General features: G+C 46.4%; 1 protein-coding gene across 1 annotated transcript; it reads left to right on the top strand.

Annotated features, from left to right (window-relative positions):
* Nucleotides 1-5,533: 5,533 nt before the first annotated feature.
* cysltr1 (cysteinyl leukotriene receptor 1) lies at nt 5,534-6,571 on the top strand (the record flags this gene model as incomplete). Its single annotated transcript, XM_080526937.1, has 1 exon — nt 5,534-6,571. One exon carries the CDS (start codon nt 5,534-5,536, stop codon nt 6,569-6,571), a length of 1,038 nt encoding a protein of 345 aa, XP_080383063.1.
* Nucleotides 6,572-24,497: the final 17,926 nt, after the last annotated feature.

Below are 24,497 nucleotides of genomic sequence, written 5' to 3'. Positions count from 1 at the left end.
AGTTGTCCTCACTGATAGGCAGGGTGTGCTCAGCACAAAGCTACTTCAGGTAAAGAACTGTCCCCCACCCCCCGTTACCCTCCCCACCGCACTAACACTGACACTATGAATAACTGGCTACCTGAATCACTACCACGACTTCACATGAAATTCTGAACTGATTACAATGTAATCAAGGCTGATTACAATGTGCAAGGCTGCTTGGCATTCTGTGTGCTTCCCCGCTGCAACCTGCTCTTTTGCACAACCCTGAAATACTTGAAACTTACAGTCACTTTTGCACAATAGGGACTTACAGTCACTTTTGCACAACCCTTTTTTCTTGATTTTTGATGCCACAAGCATCACAATTGCCACACGCATCAAAATCCTGCCACGAGCTTGTCTTCAGTGCACAGGCCTCTGCTTCTGTGAGGGAGAATGTGAGAGCTGACCCTAAAATCTCTCATTAATTATAACAATTAACATGATCAAGATGTGTTCATAGAATGGTTCCAATACTATAAGGCAATTGCAGTCTTTTCAAATAATTTAAGTAGTTAATAGTTAACAGCTTCAGTTCATTCCCTGAACATTGTTAGACGTCATAGTATGACATCTAACAATGTTATAGATGCGTGTTATAGATGTTATAGATTGTTATAGAATGTTATGGATTAAACAGTTTAATCCACTATAAATCACTACAAATCTCATCATTTTGTTGCATTTCTTTAATTTATTATTGTCCTACATTGTAAGAAAATATTTTTTTTTAACTTAAACTGGTCTCTAAATTATATTTGTGGCACTGAAAACATGGAAACAGCAGCCTGGGGGTGACCAAAGTGTTCTATGCCAGTAACCAAATGGCTGCTATGGTCATCCGAATGCCAATCTGCAATGGCCCAATATCCAGATTCATTAAACATTATATTAAGCTATAAATGTACCAAATTTGGCGCTTGTATCACGAAATGAACGCTAGTTTAGCTATGGCGCCCCACTATCCACACTTTTATGACTTTTGCACTATGCACTATTGCACTGGCATCTGGCTATTGCATCTGGTTAGATGTCAAATGCATTTCATTGTGCATTAAATTGAATCTGAATCTGAACTATGCATAAAACATTTTGCAAAGGCTAACTTTTTTGTATAGCACGTATTCATACAAATCTAACGTAGAGCCATAGTGCTTCACATAAAACATGAGATACGTATAATAACAATTAAAAAGTGAAGAGGAAAAAATGGGTAATAATATAAATTCAATAAAATTAAAAGCTTAAAATTTCTGAATCGTGAAAGAGTATTTGGCAATCCTTTCCATGCAATAACTGCCTGAAGTCTGCGTCCCATTGATCACACCAGACGCCTTCTCTGGTGATGCTCTGCCAGGCCAGCCATCTTCAGTTGATGTTTGTTTTAAGGTATTTTGGGCTATCGGGAAAATAAATGCATCTACAATTGGATTTAAATCTGAAGATTGACATGGCCACTCAAGACTTTTAATTGTTTTGGAAATGCATCCGCATCGACCCTCCCTGTCCTTTTCCGCTGCTGAAACACTTATCCACGCCTTCATAACATCCCGACTCGACTACTGCAGCAGCATCCTCTCCGGTTTGCCTAATAACATCCTAAACAAATTCCAATACCTCCAGTAACTCTGCTGCACGAGAGGGTGGGATCAGTTTGTAAAGCGTCTTTGAGTGTCTAGAAAGTGCTATATAAGTCGAATGTATTATTATTATTATTATTATTATTATTGTTATTATTGTTATTATTATTATTATTATTATTACCTCCTGGAGTGTTCCTGATCTGTGGGACAGTTGTTTTGGGGGTTTTCTTAATTATCTTTACTGTGCAAGTCTTCCTTTTGCCTACCAGCCTGTTTGCAATTGCTGAGCTCACCAGTGCTTTTGTTTCTTTTTATGATGTTCCAAACTGTTGATTTTGGCAAGCCTACATTTATTTTTCATGTTGACTTTCATTGACACCTCTGGTCCTCATGTTGACATACTCCAATAGCAAACTCCAAAAGCAAATCGAAAGCCTAGAATCAATAGCCTATACTACACACCGTATCATCCACTCAGATCAGGGGAGGAATTTTGAGTCTAATCTCTTTCGAGAGTTGTGTTTTAGATATCCATAAAACCTGTACTTCTCCTTATTGTGCACAATCTGATGGGATGGTTGAATGCTTTAACCGTACGGTACTGTCAATGTTGGGTACTTCACACGGCTACTTCCCAGGGCTGCTGTGAGGGTGGTGGTGTGGTGTGGCCTGGCCTGCTGTGAGGGTGGTGGTGTGGTGTGGCCTGGGCTGCTGTGAGCGTGGTGGTGTGGTGTGGCCTGGGCTGCTGTGAGGGTGGTGGTGTGGTGTGGCCTGGGCTGCTGTGAGGGTGGTGGTGTGGTGTCACCTGGGCTGCTGTGAGGGTGGTGGTGTGGTGTCACCTGGGCTGCTGTGGTGGTGTGGTGTGGCCTGGGCTGCTGTGAGCGTGGTGGTGTGGTGTGGCCTGGCCTGCTGTGAGGGTGGTGGTGTGGTGTGGCCTGGGCTGCTGTGAGCGTGGTGGTGTGGTGTGGCCTGGGCTGCTGTGAGGGTGGTGGTGTGGTGTCACCTGGGCTGCTGTGAGGGTGGTGGTGTGGTGTGGCCTGGGCTGCTGTGAGGGTGGTGGTGTGGTGTCACCTGGGCTGCTGTGAGGGTGGTGGTGTGGTGTGGCCTGGGCTGCTGTGAGGGTGGTGGTGTGGTGTCACCTGGGCTGCTGTGAGCGTGGTGGTGTGGTGTGGCCTGGCCTGCTGTGAGGGTGGTGGTGGTGTGGTGTGGTGTGGCCTGGGCTGCTGTGAGGGTGGTGGTGTGGTGTGGCCTGGGCTGCTGTGAGGGTGGTGGTGTGGTGTGGCCTGGGCTGCTGTGAGGGTGGTGGTGTGGTGTCACCTGGGCTGCTGTGAGGGTGGTGGGGGGGTCACCCCTGTTCCAGAGGGAAGTTTTAATCCTATCACTACATGCCTTGTTTGTTTGTCTGTTGTCAGTCTTGTCTTGTGGTTATGTATTGTTGTGTAGTATGTTATTAGGTCTGAGTGGGAGGTGTTGAGGGGAGGGCTAGCAAGGTTAACAGGACACGGCCGAGCGGGCTCATAGACTTGGTGTGGGTCAATTGACAGAGTTTTATGATTGTAGTGCCATTTAAGATTGCAGTGTCCTTTTAAGATTGCAGTGTCTGTATGTGCAGTGCCCGAGTGGGGGATGGAAGTGTGTCACTGTGTGGGGCGTCAGTGTGGGGTGCGATTTCCTTAGCCCAATTGGCCCGCTGTCCGGCTATCCCCCTGCCTACCCCTCTGTGTCCCTGCTGGCTATGAATTTTAACCCTAATAGTAAAGATTGTTGTGTTTTGCTAAAACAGTGTGTGGACTCAATTGCAATATGTTTACAACAACTCCCATGTTGATGTCACAGATTGCGTATGAAATTGAAAGTGGTAAACATTTCTCCAACTCCACCCTTCAGGATTGTGGCTTTAATATAACACTTATGAACTTATTATGGCCTGACTTGTGGCATAGGTAAGTGATGTTCAACAATGGTCCTCCTGAGAATGTGACCGGGACTGATATCTACTACAGCCTGTTACATTACATGTCATTTCTTTCGTGGAAATCTCACCCACCACCAAAGCTTTTAAGAAAAGAGCGCTGCGATGTGATCCTTTATAAGTGATTACGTACAGTCTCACGGTTTATTTTTGAGAGAGAGAGGCAGGTCGTCTATGTTGGCTGCAGCTGACGGGAAGCGGGAGGCGCGATAGGCTGAGTGGATTCCGCGCATCTGCGAAACTGCGTGCAGTCCTTCCTACTGAATCGGAGTACGGTGTTATCTTGTAAGCGCCCCTCTAACATATTACGATCTGACGTTTACGGTAAGAAATTCTGAGAGTTGAAGGATATAGCTTACATTAACAACGCATCAATTTCTGGATGTGATTATTTGATGTTTGTTTTGTGCAACTGAGGCTGCCTATAAGCTGCAAACGAGGAAACTTCATAGGCTATTTCGTTTTGTGGATTTTTTTTAATTGTAATTTCTGCATACCATTAAAGAATAGTCCAAAACAATTTATGTTACATGCAAATATAACTTGATTTCAGACATACTGTATCTGCAGTGCACAATGTATGAATTGTATCATTAAGAGCCTCATTCCTGTGTGTTTAGTTTACAAAGTGTAATAATAATAATAATAATAATAATAATAATAATAATAATAAACTTAATTTGAAAGCGTCTTTCTCAGACTAAAGATAAAAAACTAAAAAAAGATGATGGTGGAAGAGCTCAGACAACTAGGAACAGTGTTACTCAGGACCGGTGCCATGCTGTAGGAAGGCGGGTCCTGAATCTCATCTTGAATATATTCAAAGTACCAGAGAATCGGATGGCTGGTGGAAGGGTGTTCCACAGCTTGGGTGCAGCAACAGAAAGGTCTCGGTCGCCAAGTGTGCGTCGCCTAGTGCGGGGTGTGACGAGGGGGTCAGTGTCGGAGGATCGGAGACCACGTGCAGGGGTGTAGGGGTGGAGTAGGTCAGCTAGGTAGGAGCCAGGCCATGGAGTGCCTTAAAGGTGAGGACCTGTAGGCAACACAAACATAAAGCATGGAGTATACCTATACTAAGTCCTTGGTGTTTTGGTTATGAAAAGGTAAGTCACAATAATCAAAACCAAGAAGCAGATTTTGTTTAAATTACTGTAAAAATAACAGACTGACACTTCACTCAGGATCTTTAAATAACTCAATCATAGGAATAGTCTTCATCCAAAGCGACTTACAACATACATACAGCGTACAAGTACATTTGACTATGTAAGGGTTAAATCTATCTACCAGTCATAGCAGGAAAAAGTAATCTATGCTCGGGTCAGTGGCCATTGGCAGTCATAGTGCAGACAAGAAGGAAGACACTTTTCTTTCTGCAGAAAAAAAAGGTTTTGCAGAAAGGTATGCATGGTGTGATATCTGATTTATGGTTTTAAACCCGAGAACAGAACAGATGCTTTATCTAAGAGATCAGCAGCAACAGGTTAGAGAAGAACTCACAGGCTACTTGCAGATATGCTCTCTCACTTCGCTGCTCTGATGATTTGCATAATACCACAACACCTTATCACTTTGCTAAGTGCTTTTGTACAACCTTTATTTAGCTGTGAGAAGCTTCCTCATAGTGTACACATGAGCAGGATGTTGGTGAATGATACTGTAAATATTCCCTTCTGAAGAAGGGTGTAACAACATGCAGATATGAAAGCTACCTAGAGAACAATCTCTCTCTCTCTCTCTCCCCCTCTCTCTCTCTCTCCCACTCTCTCTCTCTCCCACTCTCTCTCTCTCCCCCCTCTCTCTCTCTCTCTCTCTCCCACTCTCTCTCTCTCCATCTCTCTCTTTCTCTCTCTCCCCCTCTCTCTCTCTCTCCCACTCTCTCTCTCTCCCCCCCCCCTCTCTCTCTCTCTCTCTCTCCCCCTCTCTCTCTCCAGAGTGTGCTGTGGGGCCAGCGATGGCACTTGTCAATGCCACGGCGTTGATCAACGGTAGCCAGTGTCCGTCCATCGACGAGTTCCGTAACCAGGTGTACTCCACGGTGTACTCCCTGATCACCGTCTTCGGCTTGGTGGGGAACGGCTTCGCCCTGCTGGTGCTGGTCCGCACCTACCGCCAGAGCTCCGCCTTCCACATCTACATGCTTAACCTGGCCGTGTCTGACCTGCTGTGTGTGAGCACCTTGCCCCTCAGGGTCATCTACTACGTCAACAAGGGCCAGTGGAGTCAAGGCGACTTCCTGTGCCGTGTCAGCTCCTACGCCCTCTACGTCAACCTCTACTGCAGCATCTTCTTCATGACCGCCATGTCCGTCACGCGCTTCATCGCCATCGTGTTCCCCGTCCAGAACCTGCGTCTGGTGTCGGAGCGGCGCGCGCGCCTGGTGTGCGTGTGCATCTGGGTGTTCATCTGCACCGTCTCCTCGCCTTTCCTGATGACGGGCCAGCACGTGGACCCCGCCACCAACAAGACCAAGTGCTTCGAGCCCCCTCACGGACAGAGGAACAAGGGCGCCCTGACCAAGCTGATCATGCTCAACTACTTCTCCCTGGTGGTGGGCTTCATCCTCCCCTTCCTGATCATCCTAGTGTGCTACGCCGGCATCATCCGCACCCTGCTGTCCCGCTCCCTCGACCCCCGGCGCAAGCGCGACATGGCCGCCAAGGCCATCCGTATGATCGTCATCGTCACGCTGGCCTTCCTCGTCAGCTTCATGCCGTACCACGTGCAGCGCAGCGTCCACCTCAGCTTCATGGCTCTCGGGGACACGTCCTGCTCCGAGCTGGTGACGATGCAGAAGGCCGTGGTGGTCACGCTGTGCCTGGCGGCGTCCAACTGCTGCTTCGACCCCATGCTCTACTTCTTCTCCGGGGAGGGCTTCCGCAGTCGTCTCTCCACCTTTCGCCGGTCGTCTGTTCGAGGTTCCCGCCGGGGTCCGGCCCCGCCCAGCTCTGTGGAGGCGGCTAAAGGGGAGGACCACCAGCTACAGGCCTGAGAGCTTATAGACCCACCACGACCCCACACAGCAGGGATACAGGGTCAGTGATGTCTTCACCCTCTTAAGGGATGATGATAGGGGGGGGGTTGGCCCTAAATCTGTGGTTAACTTGCCTTAGCTGAAAGAGAGAGAGGCCTGAGAGGGAGAGAGAGGGAGAGAGAGGGAGAGAGAGGGGGAGAGAGGGGGAGGGAGGGAGAGGTTGATATGCTTCCTAGGAAGAGAAAGTGAAAGAGCGGGAGGGTGATGGTTTGACAGAGAGAAGGTGTGGGAGAGAAGGAGGGAGGGAGGGAGAAAGGGTCATGAGCTTGACAGAAAGGGCGATAAATAATGAGATTCAAGTCTATACAAGCCTAGAACGTATCGGACTGGTGCACAAACAATGGGCTCGCTTTGGCAAAAGACTGATCCCCGCAGCCATTGTTGCCTTAAATAATATACCGCGCTGAGTGTGTGTACTTGTGTATCTGTCATGTGTAGTACTGTCTGTTGTTGTCTGTGTTATACAGTGTTGTATGTATATATGTATACTGTACAGTGGTGTGAAAATGAATTTCCCCCTGGGGACAACCCTAATGATATATGAATATACATAAATAAATATATAAATAAATTCCACGATACTACGAGAGAAGAGACAAACAAAGCATAGCTTATTCTTGACAGACTCGATGTATGCTTGCATGTTTATGTGTATATGTATTGTATAGCATTTAATATGAAGAGCCATATTTGGCAATGTACAGTCATTTTTCAATGTGTGTCTATGTGTTCTTACCAGAAATATTCATCAATGTACAGTGGCCTATGTGTGAATAAAAATATGAATGATCAATCCTATTGATTTGTATAGCCCTTTTTACCTACACAAAAGTTAACAACTACTTGGATGTATGATGGCAAGGTGGGAACCAGTGAAGAGTGTTAAGACTGCAAGCCTCTGTTTTCATGGTTGTTTAGCTCCACCTTGTGGCCAGCATATGTGACGCTTACTGTTACCCAATATTTGTCCAAGTGACTTGGACAGATGACTTGAACAGGTCTCATACACATGTTTGAATGAGCCCTGACCATTCTTGATCAGTTCTTTTTCTATCCACCAGGTGTCAACCAAGTACATACACTCACATTTCCTGAACATTTCAGGAGGTCTGCTTTCTAGCTTTCATCTTTGTTTTGGGCCCTCGGTTTTGTGGCTGTGTCTTATTTCAAATAACCAACAAGAGACTTGACTTGATAGTTTGTGGCTGAATTAACTGTATCTGTCAGGAAGTCGTTGCTGGACTGGAGCAGTGTAGCCCCCCAGAATCTACTGTTTGTTCTGTCACTACAGCTCAGATTTAGAAAATTGGTGTTAAAAAAAGGTATAGTGTACAGTTACAGTTACACAAAATGGCCTTATATTCTACTTTGAAATTATTCATGGTGTCAAATTGGTCTTACATGTACTAGTGCCAGAGGGCTGCTTACAGAATCAGTGTGTTGAAGACATGAAAAGACCATGTGGGAAGCTGCCTGAAGGGGGTACATTACTTTAACTGTTTCCTAAACCGCATGAAGACTGCATGGTCTTTTAACACAAAAAGCTGTTGTATCTCTCTGTGGCACTGAGTTTGGTTTTCACAATGCAAGAGATGTTAGTTTCGTAAATTCACTGTGAAAATCTGATTTCAGGGGGTAGTGGTGGTCTAGTGGATAGTGAGTTGGACTTGTGATCAGAAGGTTGTGAGTTCAAATCCCGCCTGAAACCACACCACTACTAGTGTGCCCTTGAGTAAGGCACTTAGCCCTCAGTTACTCCAGGGGGAATGTCCCTGTAATTCGTAATTGTAAATCGCTTTGGATTAAAAGCGTCTGCTAAATGGCAAAATTAATTAATTAAAATTAGAGCGCTCTGGTTTCAAGGTCATAGAAAGCTCAAATCAGTTAATTTACGAACGTTCAGTTACAAGTCTTTACAAACTGACTGTAAACATGGCGGACACCAATGACAACATTACCATCATTTTGCTGGCGGCCAAACGTTTTGCAGCAGTTGTTGACAAACATAGATGTGTGTTGAATAATACTGACTAGAGTACCAACCAATGGGTGCGCTCCGGCACTCTCAGAGCGTTGTCAGGCGTGTAGCCAAAGCGGTCGACCAGAACAGTACAACGGACTGGCCTTGGTTTCTGTCCATGTGTCTCGATTCCTCAATGTTATCTGGGAACATTTGTGGGCAAGACATATTTGTGGGCAGATTGATCCTGATACCAAGCCAAAGGGTTGGGGCAGAGCTGCTAACAATCTGAAGCATTGAGATTTATCTAGAGAAGAAAAGATAGATGACACTACCTTCAGGAATTCTGGATAGAGCAGGAAAATCACAGATCGGCTGCCCACTCGATTGTGCGTGTGTGTGTGTGCTTGCATCATGGTTTATTATTATAGTGTTCTCAACAAGAGAACAAGAGAACCGCTACGACTGGTGGATTGATGATTCACTTGCTTAGTCAAATGTATTAATTGTAAGTCGCTTTGGAATAAGGTGTCTGCTAAATGCCAAACATTTAAATGTAAAAGAGGGGTTGGATTCGGGTTCATGGGTAAGGTTATGAGGGTCGGAGGTGGAAGTGTTTGTTCTGGAGGCTTGTAGGCGGAGGTAATGGGCCCTAGAGTCACCTCATCTTAGGCATCTGAAGGCACCACAGAGAGGCAAACATTCTCTACTCATGAATATATGCTTACTTTTATACTCATTAACATATACTTGGCATCTAGTCCAAGCATTGATTTTTGCTTATGATGACTGAAGTGTAGATGATTCACTTACTTTTGACAAATGTACTTTGGAAAAAAAGCGTCTGCTAAAAAAAAGAAAAAGTAAATGGTCATGGGTCAAAGGTCAGGTTAAAGGTCAACGGTTATTCTCTTTATTAGGCCAGTGCAGACACCAATGAGGGGCGGAGCCGCCAGCGTGGCTAGAGCCCCAGCTGAGGCATCTGGTGGCACATCAGAAAGGCAGACCACTCAATCACCATGGCAACACTGACCTTAACACTCACAATGACCCTAACCCTAACACAGCAAGGCCACTAAGAACAACAACACTGATCATTGCTCTTCTAGTCTCTAAACTAGCCCCTATATAAGGTGCTTCTATGTTTGTCCATCCTTTTTCTCTCCACCCCCTCTCTCCCAGACCCTCTCTCCCAGACCCTCTCTCCCAGACCCTCTCTCTCTCCTAGACCCTCTCTCTCCTAGACCCTCTCTCTCTCCCAGACCCTCTCTCTCTCCCAGACCTCTTTCTCCTAGACCCTCTCTCTCTCCTAGACCCCTCTCTCTCTCCTAGACCCTCTCTCTCTCCCAGACCCTCTCTCTCTCCCAGACCCTCTCTCTCTCCCAGACCCTCTCTCTCTCCTAGACCCTCTCTCTCCCAGACCCTCTCTCTCTCCTAGACCCTCTCTCTCTCCTAGACCCTCTCTCTCTCTCAGACCCTCTCTCTCTCCTAGACCCTCTCTCTCTCCTAGACCCTCTCTCTCTCCCAGACCCTCTCTCTCTCCCAGACCCTCTCTCTCCTAGACCTCTCTCTCCTAGACCCTCTCTCTCTCCCAGACCCTCTCTCTCTCTCAGACCCTCTCTCTCTCCTAGACCCTCTCTCTCTCCTAGACCTCTCTCTCCTAGACCCTCTCTCTCTCCTAGACCCTCTCTCTCTCCCAGACCCTCTCTCTCTCCTAGACCCTCTCTCTCTCCCAGATTCTCTCTCTCTCCCAGACCCTCTCTCTCTCCTAGACCCTCTCTCTCTCCTAGACCCTCTCTCTCTCCCAGACCCTCTCTCTCTCCCAGACCCTCTCTCTCTCCCAGACCCTCTCTCTCTCCTAGACCCTCTCTCTCTCCTAGACCCTCTCTCTCTCCCAGACCCTCTCTCTCTCCCAGACCCTCTCTCTCTCCTAGACCCTCTCTCTCTCCTAGACCCTCTCTCTCTCCTAGACCCTCTCTCTCTCTCAGACCCTCTCTCTCTCCTAGACCCTCTCTCTCTCCTAGACCCTCTCTCTCCCAGACCCTCTCTCTCTCCTAGAACCTCTCTCTCTCCCAGACCCTCTCTCTCTCCTAGACCCTCTCTCTCTCCCAGACCCTCTCTCTCTCCCAGACCCTCTCTCTCTCCCAGACCCTCTCTCTCTCCTAGACCCTCTCTCTCTCCTAGACCCTCTCTCTCTCCCAGACCCTCTCTCTCCCAGACCCTCTCTCTCCTAGACCCTCTCTCTCCCTCTCTCTCTCCCAGACCCTCTCTCTCTCCCAGACCTCTCTCTCTCCCAGACCCTCTCTCTCTCCTAGACCCTCTCTCTCTCCTAGACCCTCTCTCTCTCAGACCCTCTCTCTCTCCTAGACCCTCTCTCTCTCCTAGACCCTCTCTCTCTCTCTCCTAGACCCTCTCTCTCTCCTAGACCCCTCTCTCCCAGACCCTCTCTCTCTCCCAGACCCTCTCTCTCTCCTAGAACCTCTCTCTCTCCCAGACCCTCTCTCTCTCCCAGACCCTCTCTCTCTCCCAGACCTCTCTCTCTCCTAGACCCTCTCTCTCTCCTAGACCCTCTCTCTCTCCCAGACCCCTCTCTCTCTCCCAGACCCTCTCTCTCTCCCAGACCCCTCTCTCTCTCCTAGACCCCTCTCTCTCTCCCAGACCCTCTCTCTCCTAGACCCTCTCTCTCTCCCAGACCCCTCGGTCCTAGACCCTCTCTCTCCTAGACCCTCTCTCTCCCAGACCCTCTCTCTCTCCCAGACCCTCTCTCTCTCTCAGACCCTCTCTCTCTCCTAGACCCTCTCTCTCTCCCAGACCCTCTCTCTCTCCCAGACCCTCTCTCTCTCTCAGACCCTCTCTCTCTCCTAGACCCCTCTCTCTCCTAGACCCTCTCTCTCTCCTAGACCCCTCTCTCCCAGACCCTCTCTCTCTCCCAGACCCTCTCTCTCTCCCAGACCCTCTCTCTCTCCCAGACCCCTCTCTCCCAGACCCTCTCTCTCTCCTAGACCCTCTCTCTCTCCCAGACCCCTCTCTCTCCTAGACCCTCTCTCTCCCAGACCCTCTCTCTCTCCCAGACCCTCTCTCTCTCCCAGACCCCTCTCTCCCAGACCCTCTCTCTCTCCTAGAACCTCTCTCTCTCCCAGACCCTCTCTCTCTCCTAGACCCTCTCTCTCTCCTAGACCCTCTCTCTCTCTCCTAGACCCTCTCTCTCTCCCAGACCCTCTCTCTCTCCTAGACCCTCTCTCTCTCCCAGACCCTCTCTCTCTCCCAGACCCTCTCTCTCTCCCAGACCCTCTCTCTCTCCCAGACCCTCTCTCTCTCCTAGACCCTCTCTCTCTCTCCTAGACCCTCTCTCTCTCCCAGACCTCTCTCTCCTAGACCCTCTCTCTCTCCTAGACCCTCTCTCTCTCCCAGACCCTCTCTCTCTCCCAGACCCCTCTCTCTCCCAGACCCTCTCTCTCTCCTAGACCCTCTCTCTCTCCCAGACCCCTCTCTCTCTCCTAGACCCTCTCTCTCTCCCAGACCCTCTCTCTCTCCCAGACCCCTCTCTCTCTCCTAGACTCCTCTCTCCCAGATCCTCTTTCTTTCGTCGAGCCTAAAGGGAAACTCGTGACCAGTGAACGGGCGTCCACTCCAGAGCCTGCGTACTCCACAGAGGGTATTTTTGTCAGCGAGTGTATTTTTGTCCCTTTGAGTAGGGCACTGTGACGCACACGGACCCCAGAGAGAAAGGACCCTCAGTCCATTTATCCCTCCAGTCAAAATGTTATCACCGCGCCTCTTTCCAAATCATATCAAGACTTTCTCAGAAAGAAAACACATTACTAGCTTTACTAGGTTTTGTAACAGGCCTATGACTCAAAGCTTAATCCAAACAAGCGTGTCTCAAATGGTTTTGAGTTACAATGTCTCTCCCGGACCCTCTCTCTCGTTGACCCTCTCTCCCAGACGCCCCTCTCCCGCAAAACTAAAGCGCACGGGATTGTTTGTTTGGAAACTCCAAACCATGATGCATTGGCTAGATGACCAGATACAAACACAACGAAGCCACTTACAATAACAACACTGAGCATTGCTCTCCCAGGCTGTGAACTAGCCCTAAGGAACAGGGGAGGCTGGTGGAGGTTAAAATGGAGGACAGGCTCACTGTAATGCATGGAATAGGTTGAGGAATAGTATCAAACACGTGCTAGTGCTAGTGTGTTTGTCTCAGCATTGTTTGACACAGATGCTTTTCTTTACACCCCCTCTATCACTGACCCCTCTATCAACGACCCCTCTATCACTGACCCCTCTATCACTGACCCGACTCTCATTGACCCCACTGTCATTCACCACTGTCATTTCGTAGTGCATTGACTCGATGACCAGATGCATAAACTAAATATAAATGTGACATAGAGACACAGGCACAAATAAATCTGATGGTGAATCTATGTTGAGAGATGAGAGATGTTGAGAGATGTTTAATCAGAAGAAGTTGAATCTAATCTAATCTAATCTAAAAGATGAGATCTATTTAAAAGATGATAAATCAGGCTAGGCGATTTTGGGAGACCAGACTATCCCACTATTCATTCTAGAAATACATTAATGAAGACGTTAGTAATGGTATGGAAGCAGTAATTAATTTAAAAGGGGGGAAGGCGGGGGGGTCTGAGGGATACAGTAGGACTTTTATTTTATTTCGTTGTTGCCCGGGGGCTCGGATTCCACTGGCCACACACAACAAAAGCTCTTTTTCTCTTCCCGAAACCCTTCCTCAGATCTCCTGTTGTTAATTTCTCCAGCCATCCTGACAATAATTTGTTTACACGCTCTGTCAAATCAGTTCATGTTGACATAAAAGACAAGGACTCCTGTTGTTGTGGCACTCCTCAGAGTGGCTACGCTCATGCACAGCCTGACTGCCCTTCCTCCTCAGAGGGCAGCTGGGTGACAGAATTGAGAGAACTCAGTCGTTCCTCTCCTGTGGGACGATCACGACCACAAGCCCTCCATAGCTCCACTCCTCTCTCTGTAACCCTATCCCTCTGAACCTAAGTCTAACTCACCTCTCACCCTGCTCTCACCCTAAATGTCTACATCAGTTCCGCTCCTCCTACTGTAGAGTACTAAACCATTAGTATTAATGTCTCCTCTCCTCTCTCTAACCCTATCCCTGATAGTACGGCTACATCAGCTATTGTACTTACTACACAGCAACTCCTAGACATCAAGGATCTTTCAATTATTACAATTTTCCACATTATTGTAACAATAGTACAAAATATTATATAAATATACTAGGCATACACATGCACTGTAGATGTGTCATGATTTACCATGGTCCCCATGTGAGCCTGCACCAATTGTAGTTTATTTATTAGGATAGATCTTGTAGATCCTGTCTTTGTAGTAGTAGTTAGTTAACTACTCGTGGTTTCAGACGTCTCCTGTGATCTCGTGTGGAGCCAGGTCTCATCATCCACTCCGTTATGAGACTAGAGGCAAAAATGGGAAAACATGATCATGTGATTATTGTTAACCTAGAGATAACCTTCTCTTCTTGTCCAGCAGGGGGTGCTACACCTCTCAACGTGACAGTAAACAGAGCAATTAATGATATACAGTACTTGCAGTAATGCGTACTTATGGAGATTCATGAGGAAGGAGCTGGCCCAGTAGATTTTCAGAATTCCCCAACCCCCCTTGACCCTCCTTCAGATATGACTCTAACTCGTTGCAAGTTACACTTGAGTAAGCAGCGCGTCACCATTTCAGAAGGAAAGATCAGTCGATTGCTTCAACCTCGGGGTGCCTTAGGACTAGGTGGCAGGAGTTTAATGATGCAAGATTAATGAAGCAGGGGTTTAATGAAGCAGGGGTTTAATGAAGCAGGGGTTTAGTGAAGCAGGGGTTGAATGAAGCAGGGGTTTAGTGAAGCAGGGGTTTAATGATGAAGGGGTTTAATAAAGCGGGGGTTTAATGAAGCAGGGGTTTAATGATGAAGGGGTTTAATGAAGCAGGGGTTTAGTGAAGCAGGGGTTTAATGAAGCAGGGGTTTAATGATGAAGGGGTTTAATAAAGCAGGGGTTTAATGAAGCAGGGGTTGAATGATGAAGGGGTTTAATGAAGCAGGGGTTTAATGATGAAGGGGTTTAATGAAGCAGGGGTTGAATGATGAAGGGGTTTAATGAAGCAGGGGTTTAGTGAAGCAGGGGTTTAATGATGAAGGGTTTTAATGAAGCAGGGGTTTAGTGAAGCAGGGGTTTAGTGAAGCAGGGGTTTAATGATGAAGGGGTTTAATGAAGCAGGGGTTTAGTGAAGCAGGGGTTTAGTGAAGCAGGGGTTTAATGATGAAGGGGTTTAATGAAGCAGGGGTTTAATGAAGCAGGGGTTTAATGATGAAGGGGTTTAGTGAAGCAGGGGTTTAATGAAGCAGGGGTTTAATGATGAAGGGGTTTAATAAAGCGGGGGTTTAATGAAGCAGGGTTTTAATGATGAAGGGGTTTAATGAAGCAGGGGTTGAATGATGAAGGGGTTTAGTGAAGCAGGGGTTTAGTGAAGCAGGGGTTGAATGATGAAGGGGTTTAATGATGAAGGGGTTTAATGAAGCAGGGGTATAGTGAAGCAGGGGTTTAATGAAGCAGGCAGGGGTTTAATGAAGCAGGCAGGGGTTTAATGAAGCAGGCAGGGGTTTAATGAAGCAGGGGTTTAATGATGAAGGGGTTTAATGAAGCAGGGGTTTAATAAAGCAGGGATTTAGTGAAGCAGGGGTTTAATGAAGCAAGGGTTTAATGAAGCAGGGGTTTAATGAAGCAGGCATTTATCGCTGCTGTCATGGCCAGGACAATCTTTGGCTGTCGCATCGTAGCTATCTATTACAGTGCTACAGCAACATCCATTAGTGGGCCTTTTTCACTCAGATTTTCTGAATTCCCTAACCCCCCTTGACCCTCCTTCAGATATGACTGTAACTCATTGCAAATTACACAGTTGCGTAAGCAGTGCGTCAACATTTCAGAAGGAAAGATCAATTGATTGCTTTATTGCTTAAACCTCAGGGTGCCTTAGGGCTAGGTCGCAGGAGTTTAATGATGCAAGATTAAGGGGTTTTAATGAAGCAGGAATTTAGTGAAGCAGGAATGTAGTGAAGCAGGGATTTAGTGATGCAGGGATTTAGTGAAGCAGGGGTTTAATGAAGCAGGGGTTTAATGATGAAGGGGTTTAATGAAGCAGGGATTTATCGCTGCTGTCATGGCCAGGACAATCTTTGGCCGTTGCACCGTAGCTATCTATTACAGTGCTACAGCAACATCCATTAGTGGGCTTTTTTTCACTCAGACTGTGCTCCTCATTCACAGTAAACATGTTATCTAAGCAGTAAGCACCGACTGGAGAGCTTGGAAGGTCGTCATCATTTATCCAGATCAGTGAGATGACTACACACAGATCTAACCTGTTAATGGGGCAAGTAAAGCTGAGGTTTGGCAGAGCTTCTCCACAGCCACATGGTCGGGGGGGGGGGGGGTTAGCACATCAGCTGATCAAGCCGCTTGGTTGAGTTTGCGATGAAGGAGCTTGCATATCTGTGTTTGCATTTCTGCAAACTGAAGCATCTCCTGAAGGGTATCTTCTGGTACTCTTCGTCGAGGACGCGTGAGGGGTCTGAGGCCACTTCTTTGCCAGTCTGACAGTGTTCCTAATATACAGTGACTCACAGGTCTCCTCCTCCTCCCGGTCCTGTCGGCTCTTATCGGTTCTTTCCGCAGGTGTGGTTCTCTTGGTTCTCTCTTCTCTAAATGCTTCCGTTGGCTCTATGCATGACCATAAGGATGAGGGGGGCACACACGCAGACACATAAGTGGGCTTTAGTTCATATCCATCTATCTTTTGGCAATCGATTAATACAGACTGTTGTTGAGATGAGCATGGTTCTAGTGTGGCTTGATTCTGCCTGTCCCTGGACAGTGTTCTGGCTGCCACCTCTCCATCAGGCCTGAAGCAGAGAGAGCTGCAGCTTCATAGCAGCACTGATTCCTCTGGTAGTCTTACCCAGTCGGCCATCGAGCAGCATCACCCAGGAAGAGATCACGCTGCCTCTCCATTAAAGAAAGGGAGATAGGGAGGTGGGTTTGATGTTGGTCTCTGGGCAAAGGAAGACTAAACGAACCGTTGGCATAGTGCGATGCTAAAGTCATGTGAAAGACTTAGGACACCCCATGAAACATTTAGTTCTTTTTTAAGAAATACGGATATATTTGATCTTCTTTCAAACAATATCTGTAGATAAAGGTGATGTAATTGAACGATAAACAATGAACATTTTTGAACAAAAAATTAACAAAGAGGCCAGTTTTACAGATCAGTTTTAGGATCACTAAATACTTAGAATGTGTGAATTGCATTCACTGTATCGCGTCTCGTCCTGCTTCAGGCTACTGAGTTAGTGATACATGGCTTGTAATCAAATGTAAGTTTTAGGACGTGTTCAAAAGCAAGGACTGTGTGATCATCTATTTATGTGTAGATGTGTTTTTAGCTTGTTGATAAGTAGATGTTTTTTTAGCTTGTTGATGTGTAGATGTTGTTTTTAGCTTGTTGATGTTCTATCAGCATGTTGTGATGTGCTAAACATAGATAGTTCATAGCAATGTTCCTTCTTAGCTGCTAGCTAGTCGCCTAATAGATCGGCCATGGTGTTTTCTGTCATTTTTATGTTGCATTATGTGCAATGCAGGGGAGGCTGGTGGAGGTAGAAATCGGAGGATGGGCTCATTGTAATGCATGGAACGGAATAAGGAATGGTAAGCATGTTTTTTGATTGATTGATTGAAAACTTTATTAGAAGATTTGCAGGAGTAGGTACATGAAAGTACATATTACATACAAGGTCAACTAACAGGATAAAAACCCAAGAAAGCCACTGGCTTATTTCAATTGGGGTCCTTGATTCTCAATTCATCGTTACATGTAAGACAGACAAAAAAAAACTAGTACTATCTACAAGATAATACAGACAAATAACTAGTACTATCTACAAGATAAACATACATCCATCATGGGAAGAACAATATAACAAAACATTAAGTATGTACAGCGGGTAGGACAGGTGGGGACATACACCACAGGTGGGGGCGGGGGACAAAACACAAAGTATGTACAGTGGGTAGTTCGGGTCTTTTAATCTGATTTTTGATTTAGAGGGTCCAGTTACGGATTGCAGCCTCCTGTAAATGTTTTTTGAGAGTGGTTTTGAAGGTGGGCAGTGTTTTGCACTCCTTTAAGATTATAGGAAGGGCGTTCCACATTTTTACTGCATAGTTTGCAAACGAGTTTAACCCCTTGTTTGTGGTGCAACGTGGTTCGTGGAGCTTCCTCTGGTATTGTATGTGTGGACGTTGTTCACTTTTGGAAGTATGTTGACAGGTACTTGGGTGTCTTTGTGGTGTAGCGTATCTTGAAGACCAGGCCCAGTGCAAGCTGCTGCACTCTGTCAACTACTCGTAGCCAATCAAGGCTAAAAAAATGAGCAGCGGTTAGATGTGTCCTAGGGTTGAGGCCTAGCAAAAGCCTAACCAGTTTATTTTGGGCTGTCTGGAGTCTTGTTTTTTGGGCCTTTGTGGTTCTATAGTACCATGATGTTACGGCATAGTCGAAGTGACATTGAATGAGAGCTCCTGATAGGGTCCTCAGTGTGTTTTTACTGACAAGTGAGGATATCCTGTACAAGAATCTAGTTCTATGGTTCACTTTTTTGATTACTTTTGCTGCCATTTTATCTCCGGAAAGATTTGCCTCTAAGATGGAGCCCAGGTATGTAATATCCTCTTTTCTTGTGATATTAATGTTACCCACTTTTATTTTGAAATTTACAGCCTTTCTGAGTTTAGATGGGGATCCGTATAGGATGGTTTCAGATGCCATTCACCATTCCATTCCATGTATTACAATGAACCTTTACTCCAGTTTTTACCTTGACCAGCCTCCCCAGGTGCTATGTATTATTATATACAGCTGCAAAGCCAAATGTTTTCTGAATCTGATGAATGCACGCACAAACGTTCGCACAGACAGTGTTCATTGCCTCTTTCTCTCCGGCCTCCTCCCTGCCTCCTCATGGGGAAATTGCAGATGAGATATCCTCATCTGTATCCATGTGTTGTCATGCATATTAGCATGTTTGACCACTACTGACAAAGATAGAGGCGCAGCGAGAGACAGACTAAGACTGAGAGACAGAGACTGGGGGAGATGGAGGGACAGACAGACAGAGGGACTGATACTGGGGGGGATAGAGGGACAGACAGACAGACAGACAGAGGGACAGAGACTGAGGGAGATGGAGGGACAGACAGACAGAGGGACAGAGACTGAGGGAGATGGAGGGACAGACAGACAGAGGGACTGATACTGGGGGGGATAGAGGGGCAGACAGACAGAGGGACAGACAGACAGACAGACAGAGGGACAGATACTGGTTTCAAGTTTATTGTTACGTCACATTACACCAGTGTAAAATCCCTAGGCTTCGGTTCCTGACATTGCATTGCAGCACAAGACACAAGGCAATAGGCATAATTCAAGATAAAAAAGTAACAGTAGTACAGGACATAAGTGACAAAAAATAATAGGCATAATACAAGATAAAGGTGACAATAGTACAGGTAAGACAGAATACACTAGTAGTGCAACTAGTGATAATAGATAGTTCAGTAGTAAAGTGGCTGTGAGGTTTCCGTAGTCCGTATACATGGGGTGTGCTTGGGGAAGGTAGTACATTGTCTACAGTAGGCTTGTTCATGAGCCTGATCACCTGGGGGTTAGCCTCTGAGTTGTCTCTGAGGCCTCGCCTGTTGGACGGCAACGGTTCGAACAGGCTGTGGCTGGGCGAGGCTGGGATCTATGATGATCCTCCGGGCTTTGCTGACATACCGTTTGTCATATATATCCTGGATGGAGGGAAGCTTACATCCGGTGATGCGTTCAGCTGTCCGCACCACCCTCTGTAGCGCTCTGCGGTTGACTTACTTAAAACTGCTAACCCTCTCTACAGCTGACCCGTTGATGGTGACGGGGTCCTGTTCCCGACCTTTCCTCCTGAAGTCCACCACCAGCTCCTTGGTCTTGTCAGTATTGAGAGAGAGATTGTTCTCCTGGCTGTACTGAGCCAGGCGGTCGACCTCTCTCCTGTAGGCCGTCTCGTCGTTGTTTGTGATCAGTATCATCAGGGAATTTAATCAATGAGGTGGAGCCGTGTGTGGCCACGCAGTCGTGGGTGTACAGGGAGTTTTTGCACAGGTAGTGTTTTTTTCCGATTCCGGCAAATTGGTGGGGGTCCAGTTTGGGTGATAGCGAGTCACAGATCAGCTCTTTGACTCTCTATGAAGATAGTGTGTGTGTGTGTGTGTGTGTGTGTGCGCGTGTGCGTGTGCATGTTTGAATGAATGAATGAATGAATGGTCTTTATTGTCATTGCTATAGTACAGGTACCAAACAACGAAATTTGGGAGGGGGGGCTCCCCTGGTGCTAGGAAAGAAAGAAAAAAACTAAAAAGACAAGAAGGGAAAAGAGCTGGTTTACATAAATAAAGGCTATGTACACTATCCACTATACTATACTATACAAATAAAACACTGTGCTGTACTCTATGCTATGCTATACCTATTCTAACATTTCCTATTTCTCTGCAACCTTATGTACCCGAGGGTTGTCATATTGCACATAGTGTTATTGCACATTCATTTAAAGTGTCGCAGTTTGCAGGCTTGAAATGTACACATTTGTGCCTCAGCACTACACCTGATTTTTCAGTCCAGCAGCTGCCATCAATCCGTCCAGACTGTCCAGGGCCCAGAACCTAGGTCTGAGGTTTGTCTGAGGTTCATGTTGTTTGGTTTCTGCTTCAAGTGGCCATTGTATTCCTTTTCCCATCACATGACACCTGGTCACAGTGTTCTCATCAGGGCTACTCACAACCCCCCCCCCCCACACACACACACACACACACACACACACACAATAAGTTGTTTGTTACCCCCATGCGCAGTATTGGCAGACCCTCTTCAAGATGTGAGGCGCATTCCAAGTCATGATGTTGTCCCTCTGACCCCTGATATACCCCATCAATAGAATGTCTTCATAAAGATTAGTGCTCAGATCCACTCATGAGCCCACAACAGATCCACTCATCCCTTCTCCACAAAGACACAAGCATAGAGTTAGATTTAATAGAATGGACCTCCACTCTGCCGGTAAGTGTAGCGAGCAGCCACATTTGGTTAGTATCGATGGATACTGAGTGTTGTTGTCATGAGAACAACCGTTGATGCTTACGTAGAACTATGAGAACAAGTGTTCTCTCTACAAGTGGTACTGTATCGCCATTGGCAATAAGCATCATAATCCATAATATGCCATGAAAATCCGTGGCCTGAGGGGCGTTAACCGTTCCGTCCTTTTCAAATCTATGGCTACGAAAATCTCATCGTCGTTCTGGCCAGGATCCAGACTATTTAAAAGGCTGACATGATTGGATTTACTGGTAGTCATTCTTACTGGCCAGAGACAGAATGTCTGCACATTTTTAGGACTTACAACAAAAATGGACGCTAAAAAATGAAAGGTTAAGTAAAAACATAAAATATTTCCATTGTGTGTGTCTGACCTGTGTGTGTGTGTGTGTGTGTGTGTGTGTGTGTGTGTGTGTGTGTGTGTGTGTGTGCGTGCGTGTGTGTGTGTGTGTGTGTGTGTGTGTGTGTGTGTGTGTGTGTGTGTGAATGTATGCGTGTGAGTGAGTGTATTTGTCACAGTACCAAGAAAGCATGTTGTTCCCATGCCGTGCGTATGGATACTTGATCCTGCCCTAATCATACACACACGTCATGCAAGCCCACTTTTGCAGTCCAGCTGTATCTCCCACCCACTCCCCACGTACGTCCCCATCTCCTATATGTTATAAAATCCAAATCACCTACTCACTCTCTCTCTTTCTCTCTCTCTCTCTCTCTCTCTCTCTCTCTCTCTCTCTCTCTCTCTCTGTGTGTATATATGTCTGTCAGTTTGTGAGTCTGTCTACTCTGAGACAGTAAACCCAGGGTTCAGCGCCTCAGCTGGAAAAATTCCAAGTCTCCCGGGCTGACCGTGTCTGAGGGGCCACAAGGGGCATGCGCACACACACACACACACACACACATACACACACACACACACACACACACACACACCACACACACACACACCCTACACACACACATACACACACACACACCAATAGGAAGCAGATGTCTACCGATTTCCAGGTCTGACCTGTGTGGTGTGCAAATAAGGATCTCCTGTTGTTTCTCCACACTATCTCTGCACTACACACTCTGATGTTGCACATGAAAATAACTGTCATGTCTTGTGAAATAGGAGTTAAATCAGTCACAGCTTGAGTTTGGAGACAGAGTGCTTGGCAGGAGTGTGTGTACCGCACATCCTCTCCTCTCCTCTCCTCTCCTCTCCTCTCCTCTACATTTACATGCAAATCCAAAGCGACATACAAAAAGTACATTATTTTGTCTAACGTAAGTGAATCATCTATACATCAGTCATCACAAGAAAAAAAATACTTTTTAATGTAATTATTATTTACAGTAGAGGAACTGTACAGGGGGATAGTGGAGGTGAAGAGGTCTTTAGGAGGGACAGTCAAGATAGCCTGAAGAGATGGGTCTTTAGTCTATGGTGGACGATAGGGAGTGACTCTGTCGTCCTGACAGCAGTGGGAAGCTCGTTCCACCACCGGGGCGCCTCTCAGGTTGTTGTGTAAGATGTGTGTGTCTAGTAAGCCATGCTTCTCTAATCTGTGTAATCTGGCTACCTCACTGACCACTAGACAATCATCTGCTTTGTGTCCCCAATTACCCAGTCTGCCAGTCAGTAATAGGATACATGAGGGGCCCATTAGGAGACGGCTGGTAAGTCCCTTAGTGAAATGACCATGATATTACACACACACACACACACACGCACGCACACACACACACACACACACACACACACACACACACACACACATACATACATACATACACTACATACATACACATACATACACACACACACACACACATACATACACATACATACATACATACATATACACACACACACACACACACAAACACAGATAAATGCAAACATACAAACCCAAACCCCTGTGTAAACATACAATACTGAAACTGAGACAGACACCACAAACTGAAGACAGACAGACAGACAGACAGACAGACAGACAGACAGACAGACAGGCAGGCAGACAATAAATAAAAAAGGCAGTTTTTGTAAACACTAAATGGCGACTTGACAGATGCCTATTCCAACACTCTCCAGACAGCAGACAGGAAGCAGGCTGAGCAGCTATACACTAGTCCTCTTCTAGCTCTACACTAGTCCAACACTCTTCTAGCTCTACACTAGTCCAACACTCTTCTAGCTCTACACTAGTCCAACACTCTTCTATCTATACACTAGTCCAACACTCTTCTATCTATACACTAGTCCAACACTCTTCTATCTATACACTAGTCCAACACTCTTCTATCTATACACTAGTCCAACACTCTTCTATCTATGCACTAGTCCAACACTCTTCTATCTATGCACTAGTCCAACACTCTTCTATCTATGCACTAGTCCAACACTCTTCTATCTATGCACTAGTCCAACACTCTTCTAGCTCTACACTAGTCCAACACTCTTCTAGCTCTACACTAGTCCAACACTCTCAAGCTGCTTTTTTGGAAGGTTTTACATTCCATTAGTCGGGGGGGTTCTGTAGTCGTATATAGTTTATTTTGATAGATATTTTATATACGTTTCTCCCATGACTAGAGACTTTGTTCCTAATCGTTGACTCAGATCAGCTGTCGTTCAGCAGGAAGTATTTCATAAAAACCACAGAAATGGGCAGAAATTACCTGTTGGCAACATGACCAGTTAGCCAGGCCATTCCTCCGAATGACTGACAGCTGACTAATGGAAGGTGACATCTCCAACTCTCTTTCTGTCTTTGTGTCTCACACTCTCTCTCTCTCCTTCTCTCTGTCTCTTCCACTCACTCTCTGAAAGTCCCACTCTAAATGTCTCTTTCTGTATTTCTCTTGAGTTCTCGAATTTCAAAAGAATTTGGAAAAGTAGAACATTTTTCTTTCGTTCCTGTGGTGAACATAATGTACAGTATTCTGTATGAATTCAAATCTTGATCTGGAACAGAGAGCAGGGGAGGAGAGAGGAGGGGAGAGAAAGGTAGGGAAGAGGACAGGACAGGAGAGGAGAGGAAAAGAGAAGAGAAGAGAAGAGAAGAGAGGAGAGGAGAGGAGAGGAGAAGAGAATAGAAGAGAAGAGAAGAGAAGAGAAGAGAAGAGAGGAGAGGAGAGGAGGGGAGAGGAGAGGAGGGGAGGGGAGGAGAGGAGAGGAGAGGAGAGGAGGGGAGGGGAGGAGAGGAGAGGAGGGGAGGGGAGGAGAGGAGAGGAGAGGAGATTATAAAGGAGGTTTCAATGTTGACCACACGGTCATCTGGGAACAGGAAACTCAAACTCTTTGAGACACTGACATTTGATTCATAAGGTTAGGTCAAGGGTTAGGTTTTGGGGGGGTTTGCTCTCAATGACGCCAGTCGCTCTGACCTCTATTGTAGGTAGGGTTCACCAACGCACAAAACACTGAGAGAGAGAGAGAGAGAGAGAGAGAGAGAGAGAGAGAGAGAGAGAGAGAGAGAGAGAGAGAGAGAGTATGTACAGCAGGATCACATGGCAGACACAGCCTACAGATATAGACATGGCCTGGTCTTGCCCAGGGTGGCTCTCATTGATTGATGATTGATTGATTATACTTTATTGTCCCCGAGGGGAAATTTGTCTTGGGCATGGTACTTTCATGCTTCAAGTGCAACAGAGACG

The sequence above is a fragment of the Nansenia antarctica genome (genome assembly GCF_963989245.1).
Source record: "Nansenia antarctica genome assembly, chromosome: 3".
Taxonomy (NCBI): Eukaryota; Metazoa; Chordata; class Actinopteri; order Argentiniformes; family Microstomatidae; genus Nansenia; species Nansenia antarctica.
Note: the sequence above shows the minus strand (reverse complement) of the source record. Positions and strands in the feature narration are given on the sequence as shown.